A 17,724-nucleotide genomic window follows, 5' to 3' on the forward strand; every position below is an offset into this window, starting at 1 on the left:
TACCATCGGATAATGGTTGTTCGAACAATATCCGGCTCTGGAGCAAGAATCTATCAAAACATATTGATCCTGAAACAAGAGAATTGGGTAAGGCATGCGGAGCGCCTTTGTTTCTCAAAAGTGTTAGCTTCACACAGACTCCTCTGACAGCATTAATATATTAGATGGTGACTGTTGAGAGGCGCCTGCTGAGGCTCAGGCTCTAACTGATGTCTGCTTGAGATGCTTTGGCGTTCGCTCTTACAGCCAAACAGCAGCTGCGACCGGCGAGGAAACCTGCGATCAGAAAAGTGCTTTTAATTAAGCTCATTTTTTATCTCCACTTGCAGTGGATTGACTCCCTCGCTGGGGGATTTCAGACCCCGCAAACCTGTCCGACCGAGCTGAATGGCTCTCCTGCTCTCATGTTTCCTCTTTTGTTTATCCTGATGAGGATCGACTGTCACTGAGAAATGCTGAGAGCGACGGAGAATGGCCTTATTAAAGAGGGGCGGCACAAGCCCGACATTCTGCAAGAGCTTGTGTGCGTTAAGCGGTGACATTGAACAGTGCTAATGAGATGGATGTTCATTAAACATCGCTGTGCCACCAGGCCAATAAATCCAATCAGATAAGACAATTACTGATTGAGCCATTAACAGGGGCTGAAAGCCCTTTGCGCCCCCGCTGGATTTGACAAGGCCGGCGTTGTCACCTCATTAGCGCCGTGATTCAATCGCATCGCAGGATGATGTGTGATGGCGAAATCTTCACGATGTCACGTTTCAGCTGAAAATGATTCAGACCCAGTGAGGAGGGGAACATGAGAGCGTGATTGACGAGCTTTAGGTTAAAAAAAAAATCTTCATCTTGTCGTCATCATGGCTGTTTAGCTTAAGACTTCATAAGAGGTCTCCATGCTTGGACTGATGTAACTATTGTACCTCTATGTCCTCTACAGGTGTGGAGCAGGTGGTTGAAACCTAATGATCCTGGCAGCTGTCAGAGTGTTCAGTGCTGCGCAGAGATTTTAGAGGCTGACGTCATTCAGTTTAAGAAAAACTTGTGGTTGCTAACAAAAACCAGACAAGAGGTCCTGCTTAGATGGACTCAACCACTGAAATACTCAGACCTATAGCATAGGGATTGACTTCTTTAAAAAAATGTAATTAAAGGGCCTGAGAACATACACTTTCAAAATTAGAAAATCATTCTTACGCACTTTGATGGTTTGCATTTCAATCTGATCAAAACTCACCTGATCAAGCAGAATCATATTTGAGTGTTGAAATATATAGTATTAAAACTAAATTAATAGTTAATACTAGATACAAAATACTAAATGATAGATGTTAATAATAATATTATTTGATGTGGAAAAAAACAATTGTGTTTGATGTATTTGAGTTCAGTTTGTGGCGGCTCTCCTCACTAACCTGTGGACCCATCGGGTATCCCGGGTGGGACTGACCCAGTTGACTCTGGTCAGACGGACTGCTGCTGGTGTCAGACTGGACCGAACCATCTCGAGCTCCTGTGGGGGGGAGGAGACAAGAAGAGACAGGTTAACACAGACAATTTGAGCAGATAAACACACGACACAGACTATGTTGGATGCAACAGCAGAGAGCAAAGAACCGCTGTGAGGACAGCAGTTGGGAAAGAAGGGAAATTTGTATTTAAGTGCTTTATCAATAACTGCAGTAACAGTGAATAAATAACCAGCCAGCAGAGTGGCTCATTGATGAAGGATGATACATACTGGTGGGTCCCTGACAGCATAGATTACCGCTGAGAGATAGAGCTAAACCGCAAAGCTTGGGCCATATTATTCAGCCATTTACATCCCTGAGTATCACTCATCTAAACCCACTCCCCCCCGCTCTCTGCACTGAGCCTGCAGCCATGAGACACAATTAGATCTGTTTGCTATGAGGGCAGAGTGGAGCGGGGCAGACAGGGACATGATAATAAGCTTGCTGATGGCTGCAGGGAAAATAAAGGACACCGACAATTGGATATCATAGCAATCCCTATCTGGCAGAATCTTACTGCAGCGCACCGAGCATGGACCGCCCCTAAAAGGTTCAAAAAGCTGCCCCGACCCTCAACCTTTGACGTTGATCGTATCAAGTTCCAGTGTTTCACTAGTGACAGAAAGGATTGTGAAGACGAGTCGCTCAGATCTAAATTGCCAGAAAATTAAAGCTTCAACCAAACAGCTTGGACAAATCAGGATCCAAGTTCAAAGTGATTCCAGAGATTGATTTTGGTTCCCATTCGCTCAAAACAAACCAGACAAACAAGATGCGACCGAAACCAAAGCTGCACAGCGTGGAAACAATGAACACAGATGTGAAGTTATGTCAACACCAGGATAGTACATCTGCTCATGGACAACTTTGCATTGTGGCATGGTTTGTATTTGTTGTTGGTTTGTTGTTGTATTGAAGGAGCAGATCACATGACACAGGCTGTTTTTTGAGTGTAAATGATGAATGGAGAAATTATGTTATCTGTTAATGAAGTGCTTTTACGCTTCTATCGCTCTCATCCGTAGTCGTCTTGTTTTTCTAGAAGTACCTGCTTGTATTTTTGTTTGATGTCACACACGCTCTGGTAGAAACTCATAATAAACTATCCAGAAATCTATTTTTCTGAATTATAATGGTTTCTTATTCTTATTTAGCTGCTATATAAATACAGGATGCAGATAATGTACATGCGGTAAAGGGCATTATTCTGTTTTGGTCCCTGAAAAGAAGCATTAAAACACTCTTTGTCTGAGAGTTGTATTTTCAAAAAATACATTAAAGTACACATAAGCACTTTGAACTCAGTGAAGGCAACCTAAAAGTACAATAAAATGAACTGACTTATTTAAAAAACACACCAATTTGGCCATTTAAAAAAAAGGCCATGTGTAATCTGTAATTTAATAAGTATGATTCTGTTTTGAATGTATTAAAGAAACCCTCTCGAAAAGTAAATGAAACAGTTTTTCAACTGTGCTGTCACCTTAATAAAGCAGCTCTTGCCCTGAATAAAGTGGATTTTGCAGATGAAGTCAAGCCAATCACGTGGAAAAGCATTTGAAGGGCACACAACCTTGTTAAGCAGCACAATCTCAGCAATGAATTAAAAAAATGTCATCACATTTCCTCTGTGAGATCGATTTTCTTAAATGGAATATGGCAGTTTTTTTAAATAAAGAATAAAACCCCGCTGTATTGTGTCTTTCTATTCATGGATGAAAAGGCTTTTTCTTGTAAAACATACAGGGCATGCAGTGGCTTCGAGTCCTTTTATGAAAGCTCCATACAAAAAGTACCGCTCAACAGCAAGATCTCATTGCCTGTCAAATATATTTGTGCATTACATTTTAAAGTCCCATCCGCCAACAAAAATCACTTCATCTTTACATAAAATCCAAATAATTGGCGAAAGCCAAGACTGAGGAAACCTCAAGCATTTGATGGTTGATGCGAAAGCCCAAGGGGAAGCCAGCTTTTCTTGCTGGTTTCCACCTCTGGCTGGCTGGCCTCCACATACTCCTTGCCCATCAGCTCCATAACGCAGAGTACATTTTGACAAGCCGGGCTCTTTTCACCGATTATTTCACCCATTATGGATCACTAGTTCACAATCCCGGTATTAGGAATTAAGATCAGGAATATAAAAATGAAAGTTTAAGCACAACATCTTCATAATTTGCTGTATAGTTTTGTATTTATAGTGAATTTAACAGCAGTAAAAGGTGTTTTTCTTTAAACAGATAATTCTCACTTAATACGTTATCAGAGTTTGATTATGTCTTTCCTGCAACTTGAAAGATTTTATTTATAACCAACTCAACCAACACAAAAGTGTTTCTCTAAAAGACAGCTGGTAAACTGTGATAAAAGATGATCTTATCCAAGTATGATCATAAGAAAACCAAAGGCTAAATTATGATATTCAGTTCTAAGCGATGAGACATGATAAGCGGCATCACTCATGATTAAGACATTGGTTGTGAATAATTTATTCTATCTGATAAAGAAACTGAATAAGAAATCTTTGATGCCTTTCATTGCATCATTTCACAATATCTCAGAAAGCCTCAACCCCCCCTCAAATCCCTCTAACGTTAACATGTTTATAGCAGGGGGGAAATCAATAATAAATAAATACACATGCACATCTTCCCCCAGAGGATTTGTGTAATTTCTTTAACTAAATTAAATAGCTGACAGGAGAAATATCCAGGGAGTCAATCTCCAATTCTTTTTTATTACTAGAATCTTACCACATGACTTGGTTTTTCCTAAAAAAACAAACCAGAAAACAACAAAAGAAAAACTTATTCGATGTGAATGATTTTAAAATGTATGTGCTATATACTGTATTTGTATGCATAGGAAAACAGAGAATTTACAAGGAAGAGTGTTTTGATGATGTGATTTACTTTAGTTACACTATGAATAAAACGGAATGAATGCTCTTACTGACAAAAGAAGAAGCGATTTGTGACTTTACACTTATCTTACAGTAGTTTTTCCTAATTATATCCACACTGCATATTTATCATGACCTTGACTGGCAGTGTGAAAAAGGATTTTATTACATGAATTAAATCAGATTACAAGATGCTGTTTTCATGGAAAAGCTTCTTGTTGCAAGTGAAATAATTATCTTTATTACCTTGTAATGTCACTAGACGTAAGTCACTGAAATATCGCCAATAGTCTACTGTATGAATTTTCTGTCATTGATCACCAAAGTGGTCACTGCAGAGCGGCTTTCAATGCCACACAAGGCAGAAGGTCTGTGTGTGTGTGCAGTATGTGGGTGGTTAAGTGGGGGTGGGGTGCAAAGAGCAATATTTATTTGACTTCATTGGGCCTGTCTTAATGCAAGGTGCCCCAAGGACCGCACCACAAAACAATTAGCCTGGATTTCATAAAGCAATCAGCATGCCACCTTGTCTAATGCAAGTGCTTCATACATTGACAGTCTGAATAAAATAGAAAGCTTTGTGTTCGTGTTAGCTTTTGCCTCGGTGCATTTATGAATCAATTTTTGCCCATAAAAGAAGCTTTAACACTTAAGCTATTTTAGTGGAAATGCATTATGTAAGTTGTCAAATGTAGGAGAGAGGCCCGGTAACGATTCAGCCTATTCAGAATGAACAAGCCAACCCCCATTTTTATAATGGTCCTTTTGAAAATGTCTGCCTGAGTGCATGTGTTTGCTATTAAGATGTTGTCAATCATTTGGCTGCTAAAATATAATCTGAAGAAAATCATTTCAGATGTGAGCACATTTAAAAAGACAGAAGATTATAAATTTGTTACTTTCATTGTAAGTTGAATTATTGAGGTAGAGACAATTTTAGCACAAGTAATATAATTTTCAACGTCAGACTTTGTGTTGTGCTGCAAAAGCTGTTGAAGCATAAAAAATGTCACATCATACACACAAGGCTTAATTCCATCAATACATAAGCAATTGTCCTAAATTGTCTGATCATTGATTTTGTTGAGATCACGGTGAAAGTTGTTGTGACATTGTGACAAGAGCTGAGAGTGAAAGAGTTTGATCGACTCGCTGTACATCGTTCTATAGTTCTAAACCAAAATCATGTAAACTGTCCTGTAACAAATATTTCATGCAAATCCATCCGAGAGTTTATGCTTAATCTTTCAAACAAACAAGCCAAACCAATCACAAAACCTCCTTGGTGGAGGAAATAGGAAGCGACAGAAAATTTCACTTTCGACTTTATCTAACGCAGCCCTGAAATAGAATCCAAAAAAAGTGATTTTATATTGGAAGAGAACAGCCTATGAGGTGTAATGTGGGCTTTGCATTACTTAACTGTTTGCAGAATGCAAGAGAAATCACCAGTGATTTCGGCCGGCGTTTCATTACTCCCACCAAAGCCCTCAACAATATCACAGGGCATAATCTGCTGCCAATAACTCCAGGTGCTCTTAGTCAGATGGCTCCCTCTGGGCCGGCAGAGAAGTAATACTCTGTTTAGAGCTGGAGTGAAGACGTTGCTGCAGCTCAATAGTGTTTCTGGGAATAGAAAATCTCTGGAGACTGACTTTTGAGTGTCTGCCTGTAACACTATTAGTTACATTATGGCTGCTGCTGCTGCTGCAAGGGCTGTCATTTCCTTAATTAAGAGCCCAGTGCAGGGCAAGAGGCAGAAGAGGCCAAAGCAATCTCCCTAGGATCTAAAAATTAAAGCCTGATTCTTCATCGCACGACGGTGCGGACCCTACAGGAAGAGAAAAAAAAAGGTCTCATTCATTATCCCGGCACAAAGTGGAATTATGGCGCGAAGGAATTACAAAGAAGGTGGAGTCAGAACAGAAAAGAGTTCACTCAGCAGTTCAGCGACTGTTGCTTAGATTATTGTTAAGCCATAAACAGAGGAGGGAAGACTATGAAGGCAGAAAAAGAAGGAGGAGGAGAAGAAGAGCAGCGAGGGACTGGATGAAGTAGAGTAATAGAGATCTCTGGAAATGTCAGGAAATCTTACACTACATTTAGTAGAAGTGAGAAGTGACGAACGAGTGGAAAATCTACGTGCAAATTATACCTAAAGCAGTGAGCTCCGACACTCACGCTCTTGTTGGTGGCCACAGACCTCAGGCGAAAGGCTCTTTGACATGAGAGCGCTTCTGCTCCAGCTCTTACCTGTCTCTCCCTTGATGCTGGAGTGGACAAGGAAGCAGCGCAAACACAAGAGGGACCAGGGGGAGGTAAATTGACGAGAAGAGGCAATGCCTGTTTCAAAGGTCAAGAAGGAGAGACAGTGCGACAGAGTGGTGAGGGTGGAGAAGGGAACAGGGGCGGAGGAGATGGAGGCATGGGATACTTTCCACATCTGTTGTGGTGTGTTCTCCTCATTCCCAAAAACCAATGTCAACCTGATCAGCTCAGGGTTGAAAGAGGCACGCAAAAATCCAAATTATTCCTCATCCTTTTACGGCCAATCGGCGAAAGAGGGAAGCGGAGATGAAGAATAGCTCTGGAGAGCGCTAAGCCTTTTAGGAGATGCCTAATTCGCTATTGCTCCAGCTCTTATATTACTTAAATGATATTTGCTGTAAATGGGATTCTGCTGCTTCCTGCCTGCAACCCAGTGCTGAATAAAGGCCCTCCTCCGTCACCTCCGTCAACCTGAGGCTCTTAGGATTAGAGTTGAAATCATGAAATCACTTCAACACAAGATGTTATTTTTCAAGCAAAAGAAAATGATTTTGTTTTGAGCTTTCTGTGTCTTTCTTTTTTTAATCATGTGACTTAAATGGATTTGGGCTTTGGTCAGGGTGATAAATAACATTATTTTCTGTTTTACAGATCAAACGTTTACTCAATTAATCAATCCAAAGTAGAGTTACAGCCTTAATTATGACTTCAACAAACGGAAGAATAAAACCTGACTGCCTAGAGTTCCTTCTGTCGACTGAAGTTGGAAATACTCTTCATCTTTTGTGACTGGTTCTGACAGTCAATTAGTCCATTAGTCAGTTGACAGAGGATGAATCAAGAAGACATTTTTCAATTTGAAGAGTCATTTGAAGCTTCTTACAAAGATGTCAATCACCGGTTTAGGATGTGTGGAGTTCTCCTGCTTTACAGGATCCACTATTTTTCTTACTGTTTGCTGGTAAATTTAAGTCACATCACCATAGGAAATCCTCAACGAGTTTTTTTTTTTTTTTCACAATTCCCCAGTCATGATCTTAATCAAAAATGGGATTACCACATTGATCAATGACAGAAACGTCCATAAGATGACCTTTGATGATGTAAAACAGCATCTTTTAATGATTTTTGTCCACTCGGTGTCGGACGTGGTCAACTCCTGGATGTTTGGAAACAGCCGGTGGGGCGTGAGGAGTGGTGTGTGTTTGAGTGTGGGGTGAGACACCCACATGTCACGCCTGACACATCATCCCGAGGCCCCCAGGCTATCTGGCACTAATGCTGCCTATGTCCCACTTTCTACCCCTTGCCCCCTCAAAACCTCCTCTCCTCCTCCTCCTCCTCCCTTCCTCACCCGCTCCTTCTGTCATAGAGGTATAATAACAATGGATCACACCAGCGCTGCATCACAGGCTCAATCACTGTGGGATAACGTCAGGCGAAACAAGCTGCGCCGGAGTTCATCTTTACCTCCGCCGGAGCCGAGCTAAACAGAGTTTATCCAGAAATTAGTTTATCTGAGCAAATATTCATTGTGACTGTCTCGCAGTGATATTTACAGAACTGAGCGGGAAAAGGTGGAAACAAGCAAATAATCATGTCGCAAAGACACTCGCCAGACCCCACCCCGCCCCTTCCAAGACATTATTCTTGTAGAGCAGACAAATAGTGGAAGGAGGGATATCAGGAAATAGTATTGCTTTGAAGCACATAACTCTATTCTGGAGAAAAGAATCATCACAGTGTTATTCCACATCCTCAGATATAAAGGGAAAAAACATAATAACTTCTCGATAGCCTGGATCTCCACTGCCCTATAGTACCCACCCCCCCCCCTCGCTACACCAACACCACCCACACCCCTGCCTCATCCACCGTACACCCACTACTCCTGCCTCAATCTTTGGTTTCAAAGGAAGCGAATCAGCCAGAAGGACAGAAGGTTATGCATTAGTACTGGTCATTGCTCAAAGAGCGAGCGTTATAAATAATAAAGGCTTGTGAAGGACACAAGGGCTGTGGGATGCATCTCTGGTTCACGCCACACAAGTCAAAGACAAGACTGTAATTTCTATTTCGAAAATGTGACCCTTGCAGCTTCAATTACATCTCAACAACACCAGCCGGGTCCGTGCCAGGAGATGCGATGCCTCTTTGTTAGCTCTACATGAAAGGCTTATTGATATTGGTTATGGAGCGCAACAACATATACGTTTTTTGTTTTTTTTTTGAAAATGATTCCCCAACTTAAAGAAAGCGCATCACTAAAATGATTGAATATTGAAATTCAATCTATTTTCTCCACAGCGACAGAATGTGTAATGCACCTTTTCTTTGGAACACCTTCATTTGAAGCCACAGATGATTTTCTTAGCTTTAAATATAAGTTCTGTAAAAAATAACTTCCATGTGTTGAAAGTCATTCTTGCATCCGTGAAACGGGACGACCTTTTGCTGATCGAAAACAAGATCGCTCATCCTCCCTGTCCTGCGTGCAACGCGGCGATTGTGCTGCTGTAGCCGCGGGTGCTGTGGGCGCATTAGCAGATGTGTTACACCTGCTTTACAGGCACGCATTAAGCTTGTTTTCAAGTTCATGCAGACGACTGAAATCCCCATAATGAGATCCATCTCCTGGGGAGAGACTTGTTCTCTCTCTGTCTACTTTATCCACTCTTATTTACTCAGTGTGGCCCATTCAGCGCCGGGTTTACACCACTTTATTACTTAACATCACCATACAACATTACGAGGCTCTTTGCATCAGCAAGCAGCCTATCCCACCATGCATCCTACCCACTAAGCTGATTACACAAAAATAATAACAACTCATGCCTGCAGCAGTCAGCGTGTGTGTTATTGTCTCTTTTTCTCTCTCTATGTGCATGTGTGTGAGAATCCTGCATGAAATATCCAAACCATAATCTCGTATGTATGATATTTAATATATGCTATGAATTAACCTGAACAAAAAGGAAGAAAGGATTAACATTATGTCTCACCTTTGGTTTGCATTCTCCATCTGTGTGTCTATTTTTCTATGTATATTTTTCAACATTTTTAGCTTTCAACAAACATAACTGATCACATAAGTTAAATATTGGATCATAAAACGCAGGTGAAGCAATGATACGGGAACCTAGACAGTTAAACTCACAGTCTGCAAAGAAAAAAAATATTCAGGGAACTTTCACAAGGTAGAAATTGTTTCAAGCTCCATTAAAACAGGAAACAATGCGAATAATAATAAAAACAAATTGACAGTCCCGTGTGCATGACCAGTAACTGATTAGATGAAATTAAATCCTGCATGTACTCAAGCAAACAGCAGTATTACAGTAGATGCTGCATTTTCTCCGGACTTCTTGCTCTGAATGACCTCCTATACAACAAATCATTTTAGGGAGGTAGGTGGAGGGGGGGTCTCGAGGTGACCTTTGAGAAAATGCTCCACCATTTTGGCAAAATCTGTATAAGTGCAGACCATTTGATGCAGACAGTAAGTGTATAAAATGAGTGCTCCTGTCGTTCCAGCCTGGCTCTCTCTGACAGCATGATGATAGAAGCGTCACATCCTTGGGAGAGTAAATGCAAACTGACAAGAGATGAGCCTTTGGTTGCTGAATATAATACAGAATTGTGCTCTGAGTGTCTTATTATCTTGTCTGTTGATGTCTGAAAGGGGGAGATTTGCTTGAGAAGAGAAGACAGAAACTGTACACATCCAACACCATCTTGTCCTCTGAAAAAATTGCTTGCCCTACTAACCACCGCTTTCCCACCTAATGTCCACTTCTGCTCAGAATAAATACAAGGCGGCAGGATGTTTGTGGTGCCTCGTAGCCCCTGTTAGCTGGAGTGGAAGACTATTTGCACAGGCAAGCTTTTAGGAGGAGAACGACCCTTTCACCACCGCGGTAAGCATGTGGTGGGTTTAGAAGGTGGACAATTTAGCGTAGCCAAACATGACTGCCATTGTCATCATCTCCCTCTGACTTTTAATGTCATGCCTCAGCTCAGTGGGGAAGAAAAGTTGTGGCAGACTCTGAAAACACGCGTATGCCACATGTAATGACAGCACAGAAATTGATGCGCAGGTTTATCACAGTTCATATAGAACAACGGCAATTTTCTTTTAAAGATTCGATACTGTTCAGGGTTGTATGTTTACCACACCTTTGCAAACAGCCCCCGCTGGGAGGTGATCTTATTCTTCTGAGAGTATCGGAACTTTTTAGGTGATTTCTGCAGTACATCGTACAATTATGCATTAGATTTTAAGACTAATTCATCCTCAAAAGAGTGGAAAACGGCTCAGAATTTTTTTGCCAGATAGAAGTGGAAAAATGTAGCCTTAAGGTCATTAAGCCATCGGATTCTCTTATCACTTTCGGTCCTTTTAAAGTCCTTTTTAGTCATCTAGAAGCAGTGTGAGCGTTACGTTTAAGCTTCTTTATGTTGTATTTTATATTCTATATTTATTGTATGTGTTGTTTTTCATGACTATTTATTTGTCCTGTAAACACGGGGCCCATGACAAAGAGAGCGATCTGCTCTCTTTGGGCCACCTTGCACAAATAAAGATTGATAGCCTACAGGTAGGCTATCCCCTCAGCTGTTATGAATCAAGAATGTTCTCTGCTCAGTAGAAAATCCAAACGTGGTCAGTTTTCACAACATTGTAAAAAACAGTGGATTCAGTAACATTAGAGTGGAAGGGGACCAGCGGGATTTGCATATACCCTTGAAGGTGCTAATAATATGCATGTGATACACCAAACATGAAGCTACAGCTTTTTATCAGAGAGAAACTGCATCCCTTCGTCATCACAATGCAAGGAGAAGAGAAAAAACATTTGTTGCTGCTGCACAGTTCAAACTCACATAAATAAAAAGTCTGAATACTACAAACCCTCAACAGTTCCTGTTGATAACGGAGTGAAAGGAGAGTATTACTTTAGACACAAATAAACTCAAATGTAAAACAAATTCAAATGGATTCAGATTCATTACATCAATCTTTCCAGTTAAAAATATCCAAAAAGGGAACAATGGGAAACTTCCTGTTTGTCTGGTTGCATTTCAGGAAAGACGTCGAGTCTCTCTTCTTCAAATCCCCCTCTCCCACAAATGTCTCTTCCTTCCTACCTCCCACACCAAAAGAAAATGTCTGACTATCCCTCCGTGTCTTTTTTCCCCCCTCACAGGTCATTTGGGAAGCGTTCCCAAACCATACCTGCCATCGGCAAGGCCCAGGGCTCTGCCACTGGGCAGAGGGACACCGTGAAGCCCAAAGTTACCCCAGAGCGGCTCCAACCAGTCACATGCACCAACCAAGCACATAATAGACACTAAAACCTAGAATAGCGATATAAATAAATAGTAAAACATTTATCAGCATTTAAATTCATGCCAGCAAAGAGGACCAAAAGGAAGTGATGTAAAAACAGCAGGAGCCAGACAGAAGAAGGGAGGACAGATGACGCTTATTAAACTAAATTGCAACTCTTCTTGCAGATCTTGCAGGACACACTTCTTGTTCAGAGGCTGCAGCTTTGCCTTATTCCTGGAAAAAGGATCTGAAGGACATTTGAACTGTCGCTGATGAAGTTTGAGGGTAATAATTCACAAACCCTCCTCCAAACCCTTATTTCAAGTAGCTCACAAATATCTGGCAAGCTCAGGATATGAGCAGCATAACACACACACACACACACACACACACACACACACACACACACACACACACACACACACACACACACACACACACACAATTTAACTTTCAGAAAAATAAACAGAAAGTCAGAACACAAACAGACACAAAATGTTTTGATATTCGAAAGAGAAAATATCTGAAGCTGTAGGAGAAGGGAATTTCTCCTGCCACCTCAGATCCACAGAAAAAAATAAACATTTTATTAAATATTTAAACTTCATAAAAAAAAGTTAATAATGAGGATGTAATGTGGAAAGTAAATGATCCCTTTTAAATGTGCAGTATTTCATGGTTGGGAGTTTTCCGGTGAAATTAATTGTGCACAAAAAAGGAAAAGCCTTAAAAATTATTTATTGAAATGATAAATGATATATTTCTCAAAAAATATTATTTCCTTGACATTAAATATATGAATTCTGATTATTTAACCAGTTTTTTCTGATACTGACAACAGAATCTCAACACAAACGAAAACTTGTGGACTAAATGACCTTTCTGATTACAGAAGATACTTTTTACTGAATTTGTGCATTATAAACTGATTTGCAATAAGGCCCAGTAATCAAATCACTGCACATGACAGCTCATGATAAGAAAACACAGACACACACATACACACACACATTAGGCAAACACCAAATCAAAGTGTGAACACTTAATGAGATAAATGTATAAATAATGAGTTTCTCTGATATGGATGTTGCTAATTTAAAAGTAATTAGCTATGAAAAAAGTCAAAAAGTAAAAAATAAATGAATGTCAGAAGAAAGCCTCTATAATAATTTGGAAATGATAGCACTAGATTTGATGGACAGACGATATATTCCTATCATATTTCACACAAAATAAATTAATTAGATTTTAAATTAATTCTAATTAATCACAAATTTTTTATTTTCTTTGCATCAATGAAGGAAAAGAACCAGATCTGTGAAAGTTGAGGAGAATCAAATTATCCAGACAGTTTAAATTGTATTTTTTAAAGGGTTTTGAAACTTTTACATAAATGAGACTCATTCAAAAAAGTTGCCAAAGGGGTATTAAAATATCACACACAAAAAAACATTGATGATGGATTGTGTGATAAACATGTGCAGCATCTTTCAAACTGTTACAAGACCAAAAACAAAAAAACTTGTTTTCTGAAAATAACTCATCTGAAAGTGCCTCATTGGAATTATAGGACTTTACTAATGCAGAATGATAAAGACCCAAACTCATTCACTGCACTTGAACTTAGTTTGCTGCCTGACGCTGCTCACACCTGTCCCAGCACCGGGTGCCCTCATCTCACTGCTGCCCAGAAAAACACACCCCAGCCAGCAAGTGGAATGAAGCAGAAGGGGTCAGGAAAGAGGCGCGAGCCGACTTACCGTACAGCTTGTTGGGGGTGCCCTCTCGGTCCACGGGCTCGGAGGGCAGGAGCAGGGGCTCGTCGTTCAGGTCGCTGTCTGGGGTGGCCGCTTTGTCGTCTGCCCGGAGTTCTGCCACGCTCATGTCGCTGCGCAGGGAGAGCAGCGGCTTGCTCAGCTGCCCTGTAATCATCGGATCCAGTTGGGAGCTGGGAGCCCAGGTGGGAAACAGGGAGGAGAAAAAAAAAAGAGAAAACACCCCTGGTTAGATGTGCTTCGGTGTCTCACCCTCTCTGGCTCCTTCTCTGTGTCTCTACTTACTCCCTCTACCCAGCTTCTCCTTTCTATTGCTCACTCATCACTCTCCCTCTCTCTCCTGCTCCCTCCCTCTCCAGCTCTCTTTTATCTGAGGCTGGTGCTACCCCGCTGATACTGCCGGCTGCTGCCTGGTGAAGAATTGTTACGGATCGCGTGGCTTTACCATTACACCCTGCAGTCCTAAAACAGCAATACATCCATCTCCAAGGGCTCATTACGACCTGACATGTGCCTCATCTTCAGCAAACACTAAGCTGACAGCAGCCTACAAAGAGGTCCATTGGCTGTGCACTGATAAATAAATGATATAAATATAATTCTACATCTAAACATAGAAGTGAAAATACACACCAGTGATTATAGGAATTTTCACACAGCTAGGGACACAAAATGGGATCAAAGGTGACATCTTGTGAGGAAACGTGAACTTAAGGCCTGATTTAAACAAGAGGTGAAGTCACAGATGCTGCCAAAATTTCATCCCAATTATTTTCATTTTTGTTGGCACTCAGAAGCCAGAATGAACATCATTCACTTGATTAGAGAGGAGATTAGAGACTGGAGCGTTATCAGTCTGAACCCTTTTAAATAGAGCTTTCCCCTTCTGATTTTTTAAGTGACAAAGTAAAAACAAAGCATTGCTTTTTTACATATTTTTTCCAACTAAATTTGGGATGATTTTATGAATTCTATTAAGATCTGAATGCTTTTATGATGGTATTTCACCCATTGCTTGCAGATCGGTACCAGAATAGGGTCTACTGGTGCAGACAGGTATTAAAAGTTGTCTTACCTAAACAAAGCTCCAGAAGAAAAGAGTAAAATAAGAGTTTTCAAAAAGTCCAAATGAAGTCGGTCAGCTAAAACACACCGTCGCGCTGCAAAGACATGCTTTCTACTAAACCAGAAACAGCTAACTCAACCTTTGTGTCTGAATGTCCACCACAGGTTCAAGGTTTCCTCCTAAAACGAGTGTTGGAGACGTCACCTCCTCCCTCACTCCCTTTCCGCTACACACCCACATACAAATGCGCTCCCTCCCACTTTCTCTCTTCCCCTTCGTGTCCCCCGGACAGAAGAGCTCCTCAGACGGCGTCCAAACCCTCCTGAGACGCAGGACGCGCCTCCTCATTTATGAATAGAGCACAACTTAAATATATTTAAGCAGAGAACAGCTGACCTGCATAGAGGGGGAAACGAGGTGGGTGAGGTTTGCCTCGTCCCTGAACCTACCCCCCACTTTGGTCAATGTGTTTGTGCCCAAAGGGGCCTCTTTGCTGCGTTCATCACTGAAATCGTCCCTGTTTGATATGACACATGGTAATCTATGAAAATGTTAATCAATACAAATAGTTTAAAGTGTCGTTAAAACCCTGAGCGGGCTGGTCAATACTTATATTGCTCATAACAATGTCACTAGTCATCAGGGCTTCATTTGTGGAGCACTTAAATGTGGGACAATGCGCATCAATGCACCTCCCTGCCTGCCGAGGTAAACACATTTTCCCCTCTGTCTGAGCCCGGCCACACTCCTCCACCCCCACTCAGCTCCCATCCTTTGAGTTGCTTGATAGGTCCACTGGAGGGCAAAATTAATACCTAATTGAATCTTGCAGTCATCAAAATAATCAATAGTTTTTTATTATTTATTCTTCACAGTCTGTTGACTGTTTGAAAGCTCAGAGGGACAGGCGAGAGCACAGGCAGAGCTGAAAATTCTACTGTTTCACAATGTAATTTTCACCGGGGCATGAGAGTTTGCAAGACCTATAAAAAATGAGAGCGGTGGTTTTTGTTACAAGGAAGGGAGGGGGGGGCGGGTCCAAAGAAAAAATAGGAATCTTTGCCCCAGCAGCTACGATGAAAAATAGAATAAACAAGCTCATGACACTTCAGAGAAGGGCATGGTCCTTTCTGTCCATCCCTCCATCTTTTTCCCTTTCCCCTTTTCTCCTTATTTCATCATATCAGGAGTGTGGCGGAACCTCTCTAATGCTGGCATTTCTCTTCCTGACAGACTCCAAACAAGTGCTGGGAATGAGATCAGAGCTCTAATCTTCCCCCCGGCCTCTGAGGCTCCGGGATAAGAGGGCAGCACATCTCTCACCATCTTTCATTGTTGTTAATTACTTAATTTTAAAACTGCTAGCTTCGCCTATTTACAATCGTGCCGCCGAGTTGGGTGTGTTTATTAATTTAAGCTCGAGGAGTAATGCAATCTCACATAATGGGATAACTGTAATCTGATTGTCAAAAGCCTTAATAAAAAACAATATTTAAGGAAGGAGAAATTGGAGGAATTGCATTACTCTAAGCAGCGGGTGTGTAATGGATTATCTTTTGAAACTGACCCTCAGACCCCTGGCTGAAGCTGTAATGTCAGTTTGTGTGTGTGTGTATAAAAGGGTTGGCGGAAGCAGAAAAGAGGCTCGCATTTCTTCTCTGTTTGTTCATTTGGGCTGCAGCCCGGGAGCCGGTTGAAGGAACAAGAAAAAGCACTTGATCCTCCCTCTGCCTCCTCCTCACCAAACACCCCCAGTGGCCGAACGGCCGGCAGCTAGCGGAGAGGCCGGAGCGTCACCAGATATCCATGGTAATAGCCAACGGTTTCTCCAGTGAGCCTCCAGTCCAATCCCTGATCCTTTAGTTATTGAGAAAAAAGAATCAATACTCATTGTTTATGTTATAATACTCTTATATCTCATTCTAATACGTACTCCAGCATTCATGATGGAGTAACAAAACAGCTTAAACAGTAAAACAGAGACTCCATATCTGTGTTCAGACATTTCACGTAAGCAGTTGATGCAAAAATATTTAGATATGTTACCATTTTGTGCAGAGCATCCATCAACATGCATCATTAATTTGTGGAAGATTGTTAAAAGTGTGATACTCCAGTCGACAAACGGATTTTTTTTGTCTTGGTAATGTTTCAGTTAGTTACTTCAGTCATTTTTAAAAGCAAAATTATATGAAATATTGACAAAATTGTTCTTTTAATAGATATTAGGCAGAATATCTTTTAGCTTTAAATTGAAAATAGTCAAATAATAGAAACCAGATGAAATGATCATGCTCATGAATTTTTTCAGACCACAGAACAAACAATTACAGTTTAGTTCCATCAAGATCATCGTCGGGATTTCTTTAAAGGATTCTTTACCAGTGCAGGATAAGTCATGGATAAAGTCTAAAATGATTAGACTAAATGTTACAGATCAGATCTGGCTCATATCAAAGGATGATCTGTAATGTAATATTCCTGATCCGGAATGTTTGAATCTAAAGGGCTCAAAGAAAATTCAAAGCCGCAAGATAAAAATAATAATAATGTTAAAGACTCCAACTGAGATCAAATCATAGCTGAAACGGTGCTGATTCAATTCCACGTTAAATTTGACATACCTTCAGATATTATGAGCCTAGATTGTGAAGAAACCTCCATCAGTGAAATTCTGTTTTTATCAGCTACTAATGATTAAAAAAAAAAAGAATGACAAATTGTCAATCAGTGAGTGACATCATGTCAAACTATCTGCTGCTTTACATAAGAGGGAAACCAAGCAGCCTTCTTGGAGGGAATCTGAACAATTATCACTGACAACAGTTAAATCAGCCTTAATCAAGTACATTCACAACACAGGTCAA

The 17,724-nt window shown here is 40.8% G+C and overlaps 1 protein-coding gene across 1 annotated transcript in view; it reads right to left on the reverse strand.

Annotated features, from left to right (window-relative positions):
* pou6f2 (POU class 6 homeobox 2) overlaps positions 1-13,948 on the reverse strand; it is a 57,573-nt gene extending 43,625 nt beyond the window's left edge. Inside the window, exons 1-2 of the mRNA XM_068304383.1 lie at positions 13,777-13,948; positions 1,416-1,513 (exon numbers count right to left, since the gene is read on the reverse strand). Of these exons, the coding sequence (XP_068160484.1) occupies positions 1,416-1,513; positions 13,777-13,948 (270 nt within the window). The remainder of the gene's footprint in view (positions 1-1,415; positions 1,514-13,776) is intronic.
* Between the last annotated feature and the right edge of the window lie 3,776 nt (positions 13,949-17,724).

The sequence above is a fragment of the Antennarius striatus genome, chromosome 20, assembly GCF_040054535.1.
Source record: "Antennarius striatus isolate MH-2024 chromosome 20, ASM4005453v1, whole genome shotgun sequence".
In the NCBI taxonomy this organism is placed as follows: domain Eukaryota; kingdom Metazoa; phylum Chordata; class Actinopteri; order Lophiiformes; family Antennariidae; genus Antennarius; species Antennarius striatus.